Below are 14,751 nucleotides of genomic sequence, written 5' to 3' on the forward strand. Positions count from 1 at the left end.
GGGAGATATATCCCTGGTGGTGGGGTCTGTTTGGATGTGGCGGAAATGTCGGCGGATGATTTGGTTTATGTGAAGGTTGGTAGGGTGGAAGGTGAGCACCAGGGGCGTTCTGTCCTTGTTACGGTTGGAGGGGTGGGGTCTGAGGGCGGAGATGCGGGATGTGGACGAGTTGCGTTGGAGGGCATCTTTAGCCACGTGGGAAGGGAAATTGCGGTCTCTAAAGAAGGAGGCCATCTGGTGTGTTCTGTGGTGGAACTGGTCCTCCTGGGAGCAGATACGGCAGAGGCGGAGGAATTGGGAATACCAGAATAGCATTTTTGCAAGAGGTCGAGTGGAATGAGGTGTAATCCAGGTAGCTGTGGGAGTCGGTGGGTTTGTAAAAAATGTCAGTGTCAAGTCGGTCGGCATTAATGGAGATGGAGAGGTTCAGGAAGGAGAGGGAGGTGTCAGAGATGGTCCAGGTAAATTTAAGGTCAGGGTGGAATGTGTTGGTGAAGTTGATGAATTGCTCAACCTCCTCGCGGGAGCACGAGGTGGCGCCAATGCAGTCATCAATGTAGCGAAGGAAGAGGTGGGGAGTGGTGCTGGTGTAATTATGGAAGATTGACTGTTCTACGTAGCCAACAAAGAGACAGGCATAGCTGGGGATTGTATGTGTGCCCATGGCTACCACTTTGGTCTGGAGGAAGTAGGAGGATTCGAAGGAGAAATTAAGGGTGAGGACCAGTTCGGCCAAACGAGTGAGAGTGTCAGTTGAAGGGTACTGTTGGGGATGTCTGGAGAGGAAAAAACAGAGGGCTTGGAGGCCCTAGTCATGGCGGATGGAGGTGTAGAGGGATTGGATATCCATGGTGAAGATGAGGCATTGGGGGCTGGGGAAACGGAAGTCTTGGGGGAGGTGGAGGGCTTGGGTGTCGTCTCGAACGTATGTGGGGAGTTCCTGGGCTAGGGGGGATAGGACAGTGTCGAGGTGCCCTATTCTCTCTCGTTATCTTTTTGTCCTTAATGTATTTGGAAAAACTCTTTTGATTCTCCTTAATTCTACTTGCCAAAGCAATCTCATGTCCCCTTTTTGCCCTCCTGATTTCCCTCTTAAGTAAACTCCTACTGCCTTTATGCTCTTCTAAAGATTCACTTGATCTATCCTGTCTATACCTGACATATACTTTCTTCTTTTTCTTAACCAAACCCTCAATTTCTTTAGTCATCCAGCATTCTCTATACCTACCAGCCTTTCCTTTCACCCTGACAGGAATATACTTTCTCTGGATTCTCGTTATCTCATTTCTGAAGGCTTCCCATTTTCCAGCCGTCCCTTTACCTGCGAACATCTGCCCCCAATCAGCTTTTGAAAGTTCTTGCCTAATACTGTCAAAATTGGCCTTTCTCCAATTTAGAACTTCAACTTTTAGATCTGGTCTATCCTTTTCCATCACTATTTTAAAACAAATAGAATTATGGTCGCTGACCCCAAAGTGCTCCCCCACTGACACGTCAGTCACCTGCCCTGCCTTATTTCCCAAGAGTAGGTCACGTTTTGCACCTTCTCTCGTAGCTACATCCACATACTGAATCAGAAAATTTGCTTGTACACACTTAAGAAATTTGTCTCCATCTAAACCCTTAACACTATGGCAGTCCCAGTCGATGTTTGGAAAGTTAAAATCCCCTACTGCAACCACCCTATTATTCTTACAGATAGCTGAGATCTCCTTACAAGTTTGTTTCTCAATTTCCCTCTGACTATTGGGGGGTCTATAATACAAGCCCAATAAGGTTATCATCACTTTCTTTTCTCTCAGTTCCACTCAAATAATTTCCCTGGATGTAATTCCGGGAATATCCTCCCTCAGCACACCTGTAATGCTATCCCTTATCAAAAATGCCACCCCCCCTTACCTCCCTTTCTGTCCTTCCTGTAGCATTTGTATCCTGGAACATTAAGCTGCCAGTCCATGTTTCTGCAATTATTATGATATCCCAGTGCCGTGTTTCCTGTGCCCTGAGTTCATCTGCCTTCCCTGTTAGGTCCCTTGCTTTGAAATAAATGCAGTTTACTGTATTAGTCCTACCTTGTCCCTGCCTGCCCTGACTGTTTGACTCGCTTCTGTTCTCAACTGTTCCAGTCTCAGAATGATCTCATTCCTCACTACCTCCGTGGGCCCCAACCCTTCCCACCTTACTAGTTTAAATCCTCCTGAGCAGCTCGAGCAAATCTCTCTGCAAATATATTCGTCCCCTTCTAATTTAGTTGCAATCCGTCCTCCTTGTACAGATCACTTCTACCCCAAAAGAGATTCCAATGATTCAAAAATGTGAATCCTTCTCCCATACACCAGCTCCTCAGCCATGCATTCATCTGCTCTATCCTCCTATTCCTGCCCTCATTAGCTCAAAGCACTGGGAGTAATCCAGATAGTACTACTCTTGAGGACCTCCTTTTTAAATTCCTGCCTTCAGAATCACAACCTTTTCCCTTCCTATGTTGTTGGTTCCAATGTGTACAATGACCTCTTGCTGGTACCTGTCCCCCCTTGAGAACATTTTGCACTCTTTCTGAGACATCCTTGATCCTGGCACCAGGGAAGCAACACGCCATCTGATTTTTCGCTGCTGGCCACAGAAACGTAATTGATCTCTTGGAACCTGAAGTTACCCCTCATTGCATTAGAGCCAGTCATGCTACATTCCCCTGTGAATCGATCACCCCCGACATTTTCCAAAACAGCATACTTGTTTGAAATGGGGATAGCCACAGAAGACTCCTGCACTAACTGCCTATCTCTCTTACCTTTCCTGGAGTTAACCCATCTATGTGACTGTATCTGAGACTTCCCCCCTTTCTATAACTGCCATCCATCACATACCGCTGCTGTTGCAAATTCCTCATTGCCTCTAACTGTCTCTCCAACTGATCCATTCGATCTGATAGGATTCGCAACCAACAGCATTTATTGTAGATATACTCCTCAGTAACCCATAAACTCTCCTTAAACTCCCACATCTGACAAGAAGCACATATCATTCCACTAAAGGTCACTTTTGCTCTTTCACAGTCTACAGACCCAGAAAATAACATCGTCTGCAAAACACTGCCCCAGGTTAAATGAATAGTTATGGCTAATATTTTAAGTTTAATCAAGAGACATATCTCAAAAAAAACATATAGTCAAGAAAGAACCCACTCTACTCACTGCTGCAGACTTTTTGTAGGCCACACTTAAAACAATTCACTTATCTGTTTCTGTGCTATGACTTCGCCCAAACAGGTCCTCCAAGATCAGTTGTAAATTTCAGTTTGTTAATTTTTCCAGACGTACTCCGATGTCCAGTGATACAGGAGTTCAAACAGTAAAGGCAGTAATTGTGCATGTTCACTGTGGTGTCAGTTTCTTTCTCTCAATAACATTTTGTCAAAAGCCTTTGATATTCCTTGTGAATTGTCCTGATGAGCAGAAGACTAAGTTAGGAGAGTAACATATATACTCTGTGAAGAGGGCTGATTAGCTGGCAAGTAGATTCTGATTGGTAGAGAGGCCGGAAATACTCCAGTTAAAACTTGGTTCACTTTTCCAATCATCCAGGTTGATTCGGATCCTTCAAGACAATGAAGTGAACCAGGGAATAGGTGTCATTTACTTTGCTGAATTGAGACAGAGTAGTGTGTGCATTCTTTGCCTGCAAGGAAAAGGGCCCTGTGTATTAGCATATGTAACTTTCAGTACATGTGGGTGTGCCACAGCTTGAACCCACTATACCTGTTCAATTTCAACAAAGTAAGTGGAAGCCATTCACTGGTTAGTTTTTCAGGGCAGTACCTTGACTAATCAGATTAACCTGCTTGATTCCAAAGTTAAATAAAACTTGGAAGTTAACTATCAGTTGTTATTAACTGGTGCACTCTCTGTTACATGCATGATTGGTTGACAAATTATTTCTAAACCTATTAGCTCTCATGTAGTGTAAACATTCTTTTTCCTTTACTTTGGTATTTCTTACAAATTGCTCTGAAGTGTGCCAGATGAAAAATTGAGCTCTGTACCACCAAATAATTAATACTATAGCGAGTTCAATATTCCACCAGAGAAAATCTCAGACTTCAGTTTAATAAATTTGCTAATATATGAGCCATGAAAGGATGTTACAAAAACGGTAGTACTTCAGTGAAGGGAACCTGTCATACATACCCAGTCTGCCTTGAGCAATGCTGATATAGAGCTGGGCTCTTAAAGGCTTCGACAGAGCTGGAGCAAGTCAAGCTTCTCTTTAAAGAAAATCGCAATGTTAACAGGGCAAAGAGGACTAAAAACTAAATGTGTCCTTGTCAGCATCCCATCTATCTTGAGTTTGCTGCTCTGCAATTACCTGGAGTAGAGGGAAATATTTGGAGAGAACAAAATGTGATTTTCCAAGTAAATGGTTACGGTAAATTTACCACTGTAAACGACATGACCAGCTGTCCCTAGTAGCCATACACACAGATGATGGGGACCACAAATTCGACTGGGCCAACACACTGATCATAAGACAAGCCAAACAGAGGACAGCCAGAGAATTCCTAGAAGCATGGCACTCATCCATGGATTCTATGAGCAAGCAGATCGACCGGGACCCAACATACCGGTTATTACAATGAACAATCGGAAGCAGCAGGAACAGAACTAAATAAATTCCAGAGGACACAGTACAGCAGCACTTCACAGGAGGCTCCAAAACACTAAAGCTGTCACCCAGACAGGGGACAAAACGTCAGCAAATCAACTTTCCAGCTCAGTGAACACACCTACAACCACGACAACTGGCACTGGAGCTACAAATCTTTACACAAACCTTGAATTGTAAACTTACACCAGCCGAAATGTCGGAGTTTATGACAGAAAATGTTATAACGAAACAGCACCAAAAATGTTTTCGGCCCATTTTGCCTATATGGATGCTTTGAAAGTGTTATCCAGTTTTAATCCCACTCCTCTGCTCTTTGTATTTCTTTTTCAGTAAGTAGTGTACTAAGTTACATTACGCAGACACCATCCATCAACGCTATTCACCTTAACACACCGAACAGATTGTAATTCATTTCATGAACATTGATAACTGTTTGAAACCTAATGCAAACTTGGTGGCATTTATTAAATACTTCAGGTGTCCGTGAATTACTCTGGAGATTTTCATTTGATTGAGATTGAATTGCTAAACAAATTCTGAAATGGGTTGCAATACAAAATCATTTTCTTTCCTTTCTGAAAATCTGCCATTTAAGTAAATTGTTATCCGAGTACATTAATTTTCCTCCGGAAAGCTGCAGGGTTTGTCGGGATTGAGCTGTACAGGTGTCCGAGCTGGTAATAGAAAATGCCAGAAATAATCAGCATCAACATTGAGGAAAAAGAAACAAAAATTCACATTTGTGTACAGCTTCTAAATTCAGAAATGTTGTCACAACTCAGCTAGATGGTGAATGAAATACTGGAGCCTAGTCTTTCTTCACCTGCAAACCTTTTACTTGCAGAACAAACATTGGACAATATCCACCTCCAATCAGGATAAAATACTTTTTAAGTCTGTTCCTATGTATGTGTATATTTAGTGTATACAATGTATATAATGAATACACATACGTATTAATTTTAATTTACCATGTTATGGCATGGTAAATTAGATGGATAGATGGCTGAAACCTGACCATCTGACTCCAGTAGTGACCCAAATGAGTCCCTAGTTAAGACTCACTACTTGAATAGGATTAATATCCAATTGGTACCCACTTAACAATGATGAAGGATATGCACCAAACCTTTGCTCAGTCTTCCCTCCTTTACTGCTTAATCCCTGTATTTGCAGTACAATATTGGAAGTGTCTTGCATGTACCAGTACAAGTATGCTTTTCCTGTAATTCTAGAAGTGATGGTGTAGAATTACGAGTGGACTGTTTACCTTCCTTCTAATAGATAGCAAGAACATAAGAATGGAAGTATGTTATTTTGCCTCTTGACTGCTTCAGAAACAGAGTCTTACAGCATGGAAAGGGTCCCCTTGACTGATCATATCTGCACTGGTCATCAAGTACCCAACTACGCCGGTCTCATTTTCCAGTCCTTGCTCCATAACCTTGAATGCTATGGCTCTTCAAGTGGTCATCTAAATACTTTTTAATGTTGTAATAGTTCTTGCCACTACCACCCTTTTCAAGCAGTGAGTTCCAGATGCTTAGCACCCTTTGGGTGATAAAAATCCTAAATCCCCTGTAAACTTCCTGCCTTTTAAGTGTAAGCCCTCTGATTATTCCTCCATCTACTAAGGAGGAATGTTTCTTCTTATTCACCTCATTTAATAGTCTAAGACTTATCTCTGCATTACTTACCACACCAACTTTTGTGTCATTTACAAACTTTCTGATTAAACCTTCTACATTATATTTAGAAAAGCAAGGGACCCAGCACCAAACTATGCAATACGCCACTGGACCCACTTCCAATCACAGAAACAACCTTCAGCCATCGCCTTCTGCCATCAAACCAAGTTTGAATCTAATTTGAGAAGTTGCCCTGGATCCATTGGGCTCTTATTATCTAGATTGATTTCCCACGTGAGAAAGTGAGGACTGCAGATGCTGGAGATCAAAGTGAGACCCTGTTGAAAGCCTTAATGAAGCCTCCATGTAAACTATATCAATTGCACTACCTTCATCCAGTCAACTAATCGCCTTTTTGAAACTCTCCATCAAATCTGTCAAATATGTTGTCCACCTGTCAAAGCTGTACTTGAATATGTTTGATTAATCCTTGTCTGTCCATGTAGAGATTAATTTTGTCACTCAGATGTTTTTTCCAATAGTTTTCCTCCCATTGTCCTATAGTTTCCCAGTTTCTCACTGCTCAATGTAGATTTTTGATTCTTCCAGTCCACTTTGGCCAGATCCTGTCTTGTTTTATTAAAGTCAGCCTTCCCTTCTCCCCCCAAAAAAAGCCATCCATGCCTTTTTCCATGCCACCGTTGAATCTTACTGAGTTACGGTCACTGCAAGCACAGTGTCTGGCTTTGTTTCTTCAATTTAGGTTCAGCACTGCCTCTTGTAGGACTTTCTACACACTGACCTAAAACACTGCACCCCTTGCTATTGAGTCTTCTACCACTGAACCTCCTCTTTCCTTTCTGCTCCCATTTTGTGAAGCTAGCCTCTGAGTGCACTCCTAGAGGAACAATACCTGTCACCATTCTTCACCACAATCTGTCCTTGAGAGAAATTCATTCTGAGGTGCTTCTGACTGTCTGCCTGCCTCCCTATTTTTTTTCTGACTGGTGATCGATCAGCCATTCCCTCCCTCTCTGCGTTTCCTTACACTGCTGGTTGACCATGTCTAAAAATGAGTTATCCACACTTAGTCTCCCCCACACACTAGTAGCCAATGAAAGCTTCAAAGCCTGGTTTTCAACCAACTGAACCAGTGACACTTCCTGCAGATGTAGTAATCCAGACCCTCGGGTATTTAAGATTTGCCACATGCAACCTAGAACTGAGTTCCCCTGACATATCTTGCATTCAAAAACTCTTCACTTAAATGTAAGCCAAGTATAAAACTAATTAAGCTGCTTATAAAAAGCTCGAACCCTTCACTTGCCCTAATAAAGTGGACATTCATTGTATTCGATGCTAATCTGTGACTCGACTCCAATTATCCATCATTTCCCTGTGTCTCTTCACAGTTTCTGTTAACAAAATCCCATCAATCGCAGGTCTAACAATAACAATTGATCAAGCATCAATTGCTGCTTGCCACAGAGCGTTCCAAACATTTACCACCCTTTGATGTGAAGTGTTTCTGATGTTTCAAGTGAATATATAATTAGCTATGTTTTTCGAATGCTAGCTTTTATTTATATTCAGACATGAAAGCGTAGTTCTCAGAAGTTTGATATGACAGGATGTTCCTTGGCACGGTTACCTATTATTTCGTTGCTTTCTTTCCAAGCTTTTGAAAACTCAGTGCTAAAGGTCATGAATGGAGTTGTTGTTCACCAGATGCAATGTGGAAATATCAAGACAAATAGTGAATAACAGCTTTCACAGCAATGTGAGAGTGCAGTACGGGAACAGGGGCAGCTCCAGGAGGGCTTTAACTGAAAGTGAAGACGCACATTGGACCGGCATTTCTTTAAAGCAATGCATCAGCTTTTTGGCCACTTGTTTTTTTTTGGCAGGTACTAAGGACTTGAGGGTTCTGTGTCTGCTGTCAGTTAGCTTCCTCATGTCATTTTCCATATAGCTATCCAGCTCTGAGCTGACATGGCTCGTTAAGAAATCAACCTGTAGCCAACGACTACCTATAGCAAGTCATGGGAGCAGAAGCAATGCAGTTGTTGCCAGGAATGAAGACAGGATTGGAAAAGGTAGTGACAAAACCAACAGAGTGCAGCAGCAGAACTGGAGGAAATGCAAGTTTGGATTTACTGTAAACCTAACAAAACTCTCCCACTCTGTGTTAGGTTACGTTCCTCTGTAAAAACTGACTAGTTCTCATCTACCTCACTCCCACTTCTTCAGTTTATCCTTCTACCAGCTCTCCTACTTCCAACTCTGTGGCTGAGGAGACATTTTGTTATGGTTTATAGATTTAATGCTAATTTCTGCAGCACAGTCCCTTGAATTATTTTTAATTTATATAGAGGAGTGAAGAAGTTTGCAGTGATGAAGTACAAGTCAAATGTTAGCATAGTTTCAAATCAGAGATAGGAGGACAGTTATGGCAGTGTTATAATCTCATTCACTGAGAAAGGACATGATTCCAGATTTAAGTTTCTGATTCTGGTTTCTCATTTTAAATTGCAAACTCTTTCCTAAAAACTGCTTTTCAAAATGTCAAACTTGTATTATTTATGGAAGCTTTTTAAATTCTTCAGTATTTATGGGCCGAATGTTTCTCATTGATAAAGGCCTGGATTGTTTTGCTTTGAAGCTTGAATTGATGCTGAATCATTGTTTCCTGCCACCGTCACTAAGACGAGCCACATCACAATGTTGTGGGGAGAAATGGAGAAAATCCAGGGCAACTGAAAATGGTATTGTCTTTGCCGCTATCAGCTAAATTCCAGCAGGAAATCCCATCACCTATTCTGTGGTTAAATCATCTTGTTTCAAGAGTTACCACCAAAATATGCCTACATCTTCCTGCTGAATTGTGAAAGGCTCACTGTAAGCTACCCTTAAAATCGACACTCAATCTTCCACTGAATAGTATTTTAACTCATTCATGCTGATGAACAGGAGGCATGCATGACTGGCTGTTCATATAGGCCAGTGGCCTGTGTGTTGGGCAGTTGACATAAACAAGGCGTTAGCACTAAAACTTACTGTTCAGTAAAAATTTATGAAGGAGAAAACTGTCAACGGAAAGAGTATTTTTGGGTGCAATTTGTAGGGTATTGAATCTCATTCTATAATAGATACTGTATTATAGATACTTCCAGCTAGACCACATTGGCAGGGATGTAGATCCGCTCCAGGCTAAAATAGATGTGGTGTCTTGGTCTGGATTGTAGTACAGTAATGTGAAATTTTGGTCTGTACTGTACTCTGGCTGTGAACTGTACTGCACTTGCGGGTGTGGTTGCATGCTGGGTCACACTCCGGGTATGGCTCTGCGCTGTACTGCATGATGCTACAGTGTGTAATACAACTTTTGATCTATGTTTGCAGGTCGAAGAAGGAACCAAAGATGTCATTTTGGGATCTTTAATTGCTTTACTCGTGGCAGAAGGTGAGGACTGGAAACAGGTCGAAATTCCTGTTGAAACAACAAGTGTTCCATCACCCGTTCAGAGTGCTTCTGCAGCAATGGAACCAGCAGCACCTCAGGCATACAGCTCCAGCGTAGTACAACCTGTACCTGGCAGAAGAGAGTAAGTATGCAGCAGCTGTGTCTGCTAACTTTGTATATTTTGTGCAGTACATTCACAAAAGTCTATTTAAACCAAAATTAAAAGGCTTTGAACTCAGTAAATTCTTGAAATTCCTTTGCAGAAAAGACTTTCTTTTATGGCACCTTTCACAACGTCAAAACAGTCCAATGCTTTTTTTTTTCTTCCGCTGCCAGTTATGCACTTTTGAAATGTAGTCACTGTTATAACACAAGAAATGTGCCAAATTGTGCACAAGAAGCTCTTACAAATAGCAATTTGATAATGCTGAAAATGTGTTGCTGGAAAAGCGCAGCAGGTCAGGCAGCATCCAGGGAACAGGAGAATCGACGTTTCGGGCATAAGCCCTTCTTCAGGAATGAGGGCTTTCCTCATTCCTGAAGAAGGGCTTATGCCCGAAACGTCGATTCTCCTGTTCCCTGGATGCTGCCTGACCTGCGCTGTTCCAGCAACACATTTTCAGCTCTGATCTCCAGCATCTGCAGACCTCACTTTCTCCAGCAATTTGATAATGACCAGTTAGTCTGTTTCATGATGTTTAGTTGAGTGAGACCTATTGGTGGAAACAGAGGAGTAGTCTGCTGCTGCTCCTCAACAGTAATGAGGACCTTTCTTCACATCTCAATCCAAAGATGATGCTTTGGACTGTGCAACTCTTGTGTATCTCTAGCCCGGAGTATCAGCCTGGATTATCTGGCTTTTCTTTTAATGTTAACAGAACCCGTTTGAGCCCAGCTGCCCGCCAGATCCTGGAAACACACGGGCTTGACCCGAGCAGCACAGCCCCGACTGGACCACGAGGAATTTTCACAAAAGAGTAAGTATAAAACTGTTTGGAATAGATGTGTGTTGTTGAGGTTTGATAATTTGGCTATGTTGCAGATAGACTGCTGGCAAAACTGAACATATGGACATGTACAGTGCTGGTAAATGAAGAGAAATGTTAAAGTGTGACTGCAGTGTAGTTGTAGATATATAAAAGTTTTAAGTAATATCATGCTAAGAAGAGTTTTAATTGCTTGATAAGACTGCCAATGTGTAAAACCAAGAAACTGCTGCTTAGTTTTGAACTGAAATGGTCACTTGTTGGTATTGCTCGTGAGCGAGTTGAGTTACAGATAAGGAAAGCAACTTGCATTGGCAGTTTGTAACTGTGATTGTAAAAGTAGGTAATGTAAAATAAGAAGAAAGGAAAAGACAAAGACTGTCTGTCTGCTGCTGGATTTCAGAGTAAGCAGCAAAGTACCAAGGTCAGGACGTTGAGAACGCAGAAGTTGAGAGAGAGGGCAAACATGAAACCAGAGGCCAAAGCTATTGAGCATGGAGCCAAGGTCTAAATAATTGCAGTTGAAACTTTATTGCTGGAACAGCACAGCGCCTGACCTGCTGTGCTGTTCCAGCAATAAAGTTTCAACTTTGATCTCCAGCATCTGCAGACCTCACTTTCTCCTAAATAATTGCAGAGGTAAGCATAGAGCGTAGCAAGACATCTGAAGGTATACATGTGGTTCTGTGGCCAGACAGATGGCATAACCAAAGAAGCATTGGAAACATAGAAGAGGCTAGAATCAGGAGCTGGAAATGAAGGCAACCAAAAAGACTTGACAAAAGCCCTGTATAAAAGGACCGAGAGCATGAGGTGGCGAGTCTAAAATTGACCCATGAAGCCTGGACATAGATAATGATAACAAATTGACAAAAAATTACTTGTAATAGATGTTAAAATCTTTCCTAGAAGTAAAACATTCAACTGTATGTAGATTGACCAACACTTGGAAACATACTGTATCAAGCCACCAAGTGGTCAGTTCACACTACATACTTACACAGAACTGAGTATATCCATAATTTCTATCTAAAGTTTTTACAGAGTAGTGGCAATGTATTGATGTTTTGATATAATTGTATATGTAGATTGCAAGTAATTCTTAGCTGAAGATATGGAGTTGATATTTGGGAAATTGTGAAAATGTGTCATACGTAATTTTATCCCTGCTTTGATTTTATTTTTAATTTGTCCATGAAAAATTTGTAATATACTGGGCACAGCCTAAATATATTATCTTTTATTTCACAAAGAGTAGCAAATTAATGAGTGCACAGTTTTCTAATGTGCAGTTGGGACTTAGACAACTTAGATATTGGCTGATTTGAAAATTGTCTGTCAGTCCTCTTTACTGGTAGAGGCAAAGCTCTCTGTTAATCCCTGTAAGTAAATTTGTCACTGTCGACACCAAGAGACTTTTTTTCCAATCCTTTTTAGTAGCGCACACATCACTTCACTTCAGGATAATGTAAATCTCAGATTCGAATTCCATAATTCAAATCACTTCATTATAGTCAGTGGTTGCCTCCTTGCAAAGATGTCACTATCATTTTTGTTTAAACTCTGTTCAGATGGAGGCTAACTAGCTTTTATAAGACCCACCTTACCTGCAACTTGTCCCAATGTCTCTTTAATCTGATGCCTACCCTCCTACACTGGCTTTCTATTCACATGCTCAATTCTTCCCATGGGACTAGGAGTAATCCTCAGACTACTGTTTTAGATTCTTGTACCGAGCTCCCTGTGATTTGCTTACAGTACCTCACCTCCATTCCTACATATGTAATTGGCACCAAAGTGACCCATAACCTCTCATTGATCACATTTTCCCCAGAAGAATGACTTGCAACCACTCCCTGGCAATATGCAAGCAACATACTGTCACGTTAATGGCCACAGAAGTACCTGTCTGAACTCCTATGGCATCCTATATGACGAAAGCTCTGGCACTAAACCCCTACACCCAGGCCCTGGACTGGACAGCCATTCTTTTTCTGTCTGTATACTTCTAATCTGTGATGTGACCACCTCCCTAAATGTGCTATCCTTTGCCTCGTTGACTCACATCAGTGAGACAAGCAACTGCTTGAGTTCTGAAACCCAGAGTTCAACCTTGTGCAGCCAGTGATAGTTCACACATACTGCAAGATTTGGCCAAGCTGACCTGCCATTCTACAGGTTTAAAAATTATTGCTTAAGAGTAGTAGAAAGTACTCACCAGTACTCACCAATTAGCTGCACTCCCTCGTACCAAACAAAAGCCAACCTCAGGAGGTAGTACCCTGTACAGACTACCCTCAATGCCTCTCTAACAGCTCCCATCTTATGCTGCTTTCAATGTGCAAACACGTCTGTGGCATTTATTTGTAATTTAGATTCAAGGCTCAGGTGTTAGTAAGCACTGAAGCAAGTTCTGATTCATTCTGGAAATGACAGTACTCACAGGTCTGCATGTGGTGTTAAAAGGGAGGCAGGATTCAAGGCCAACGACCATAAACAAATCTGATTTTTTTATTTTCTTTTTAAGAACTGTTGAAGTAGCAGTTGGAACAATATTTTAGGGTAAATCACCATTGGCCCTTGGATTATGCCTAATTGTTTGGAAATTAATATAGAATTTTTATAGAAAATTTAGTTTTTTGTGGGGAAAAAAAGTTCTTGCTATCTTAGCTGACATTTGAAATGCAAGCCATCTGTGTGTTTTGCCTTGTACATTTATAACCAATTGCTGACTTGAATCAGCATACGTTGATGCTAATTTGTCAGTCACGTTGAAAAGCAATGAAGGTTCATGAATTTCTCATTAGTCAGTTTTTGTCTGTGCCCTTACTGAAATTTGGTGTGTTAGTTTATTTCTCTTTTACCTTACATCAAAGAAGAAACTAGGAATCTCACCACAATAATGTAGAGGCAATGAGCACATGTCACGTCTGACCTCAAAAGGTCCTGGTACCAATATCAACTTTCAAAATGGAAATCCTCTGCAGTATGAGAGGAGTGTGTGTTATTGGCTGCATGATGGTTTAGAACAATGGACAAGAATTACTCAAGAAATAAACATTTTGTTGAAGTTCTTCATCTTTTACTCATCAGGACAATTCACAAGAAATACCAAACTAAAGGACAAGCTGCATTTATAATGTATGAGAGGGGAGTGCTAATTGGTTGGCAGGTAGACTTTGATTGGTAGAGACATTACCATAGAGAATGCAGAAATCATGATGACTCTCATACAACAAATGTGGTAGTGGTAGTTTAGCGCACCAACCTGTACTCCACTGAAGCCAGGTGCCAACTGTCAGACTTGACCCTCAACCATGACCTCCCCTCCCATCACCACCTATCGTCTCCCAGACCATCCACAACCTCATCACCGCAGGGATCTCCCATCCACAGCCTCCAAACTCATAGTCCCGGAACTCTGCACCGCCTGGTTCTACCTCTTACCCAAAATTCACAAATCTGATTGCCCGGGTCAACCTATTGTCTCAGCCTGCTCCTACCCCACCAAACTTATCTCCTCATACCTTGACACCATCCTGTCCCCCCTGGTGCAGGAACTTCCACAAACATTCAGGACACCACCCAAACCCTACACCTCCTCCATGACTTTTAGTTCCCTGGCCCCCCCAGTGCCTCATCTTCACCATGGACATCCAGTCCCTGTTAATGTCCACCCGCCATGACGAGGGTCTCCAAACCCTCTTTTTTTTTTTCCTCTTCCACCAACCCAACCAGTACCCTTCCACTGACACACTTATTCAATTAGCTGAACTGGTCCTCACCCTCAATAATTTCTCATACGAATTCTCCCACTTCCTTCAGACCAAAGGGGTAGCCATGGACACCCATAAGGGCCCCAGCTATGCCTGCTTCTTCATTGGGTATGTGGAATAGTCTAACTTCAGTGATACTGGCACTATTCCCCACCTTGTCTTCCACTACATTGATGAATGTGTATTGGCGCCGCCTTGTGCTCTCACGAGGAGGTTGAACAGTTCACCAACTT

At 41.9% G+C, this 14,751-nt stretch overlaps 2 protein-coding genes across 7 annotated transcripts in view; both read left to right on the forward strand.

Annotated features, from left to right (window-relative positions):
* LOC122557968 (excitatory amino acid transporter 2-like) overlaps nucleotides 1–14,751 on the forward strand; it is a 510,588-nt gene that overhangs the window by 278,139 nt on the left and 217,698 nt on the right. The gene's annotated exons all lie outside the window — the stretch shown is intronic.
* pdhx (pyruvate dehydrogenase complex component X) overlaps nucleotides 1–14,751 on the forward strand; it is a 206,131-nt gene that overhangs the window by 87,251 nt on the left and 104,129 nt on the right. For 3 of the 4 annotated variants that reach the window (XM_043706270.1, XM_043706268.1, XM_043706269.1), the window contains 2 exons: nucleotides 9,696–9,898; nucleotides 10,635–10,733. In XM_043706270.1, the coding sequence (XP_043562205.1) occupies nucleotides 9,696–9,898; nucleotides 10,635–10,733 (302 nt within the window). Of the gene's footprint in view, nucleotides 1–8,255; nucleotides 8,390–9,695; nucleotides 9,899–10,634; nucleotides 10,734–14,751 lie in introns of those variants that run through there. The other variant, XM_043706271.1, reaches the window with a different exon arrangement.

The sequence above is a fragment of the Chiloscyllium plagiosum genome, chromosome 16 (genome assembly GCF_004010195.1).
Source record: "Chiloscyllium plagiosum isolate BGI_BamShark_2017 chromosome 16, ASM401019v2, whole genome shotgun sequence".
In the NCBI taxonomy this organism is placed as follows: domain Eukaryota; kingdom Metazoa; phylum Chordata; class Chondrichthyes; order Orectolobiformes; family Hemiscylliidae; genus Chiloscyllium; species Chiloscyllium plagiosum.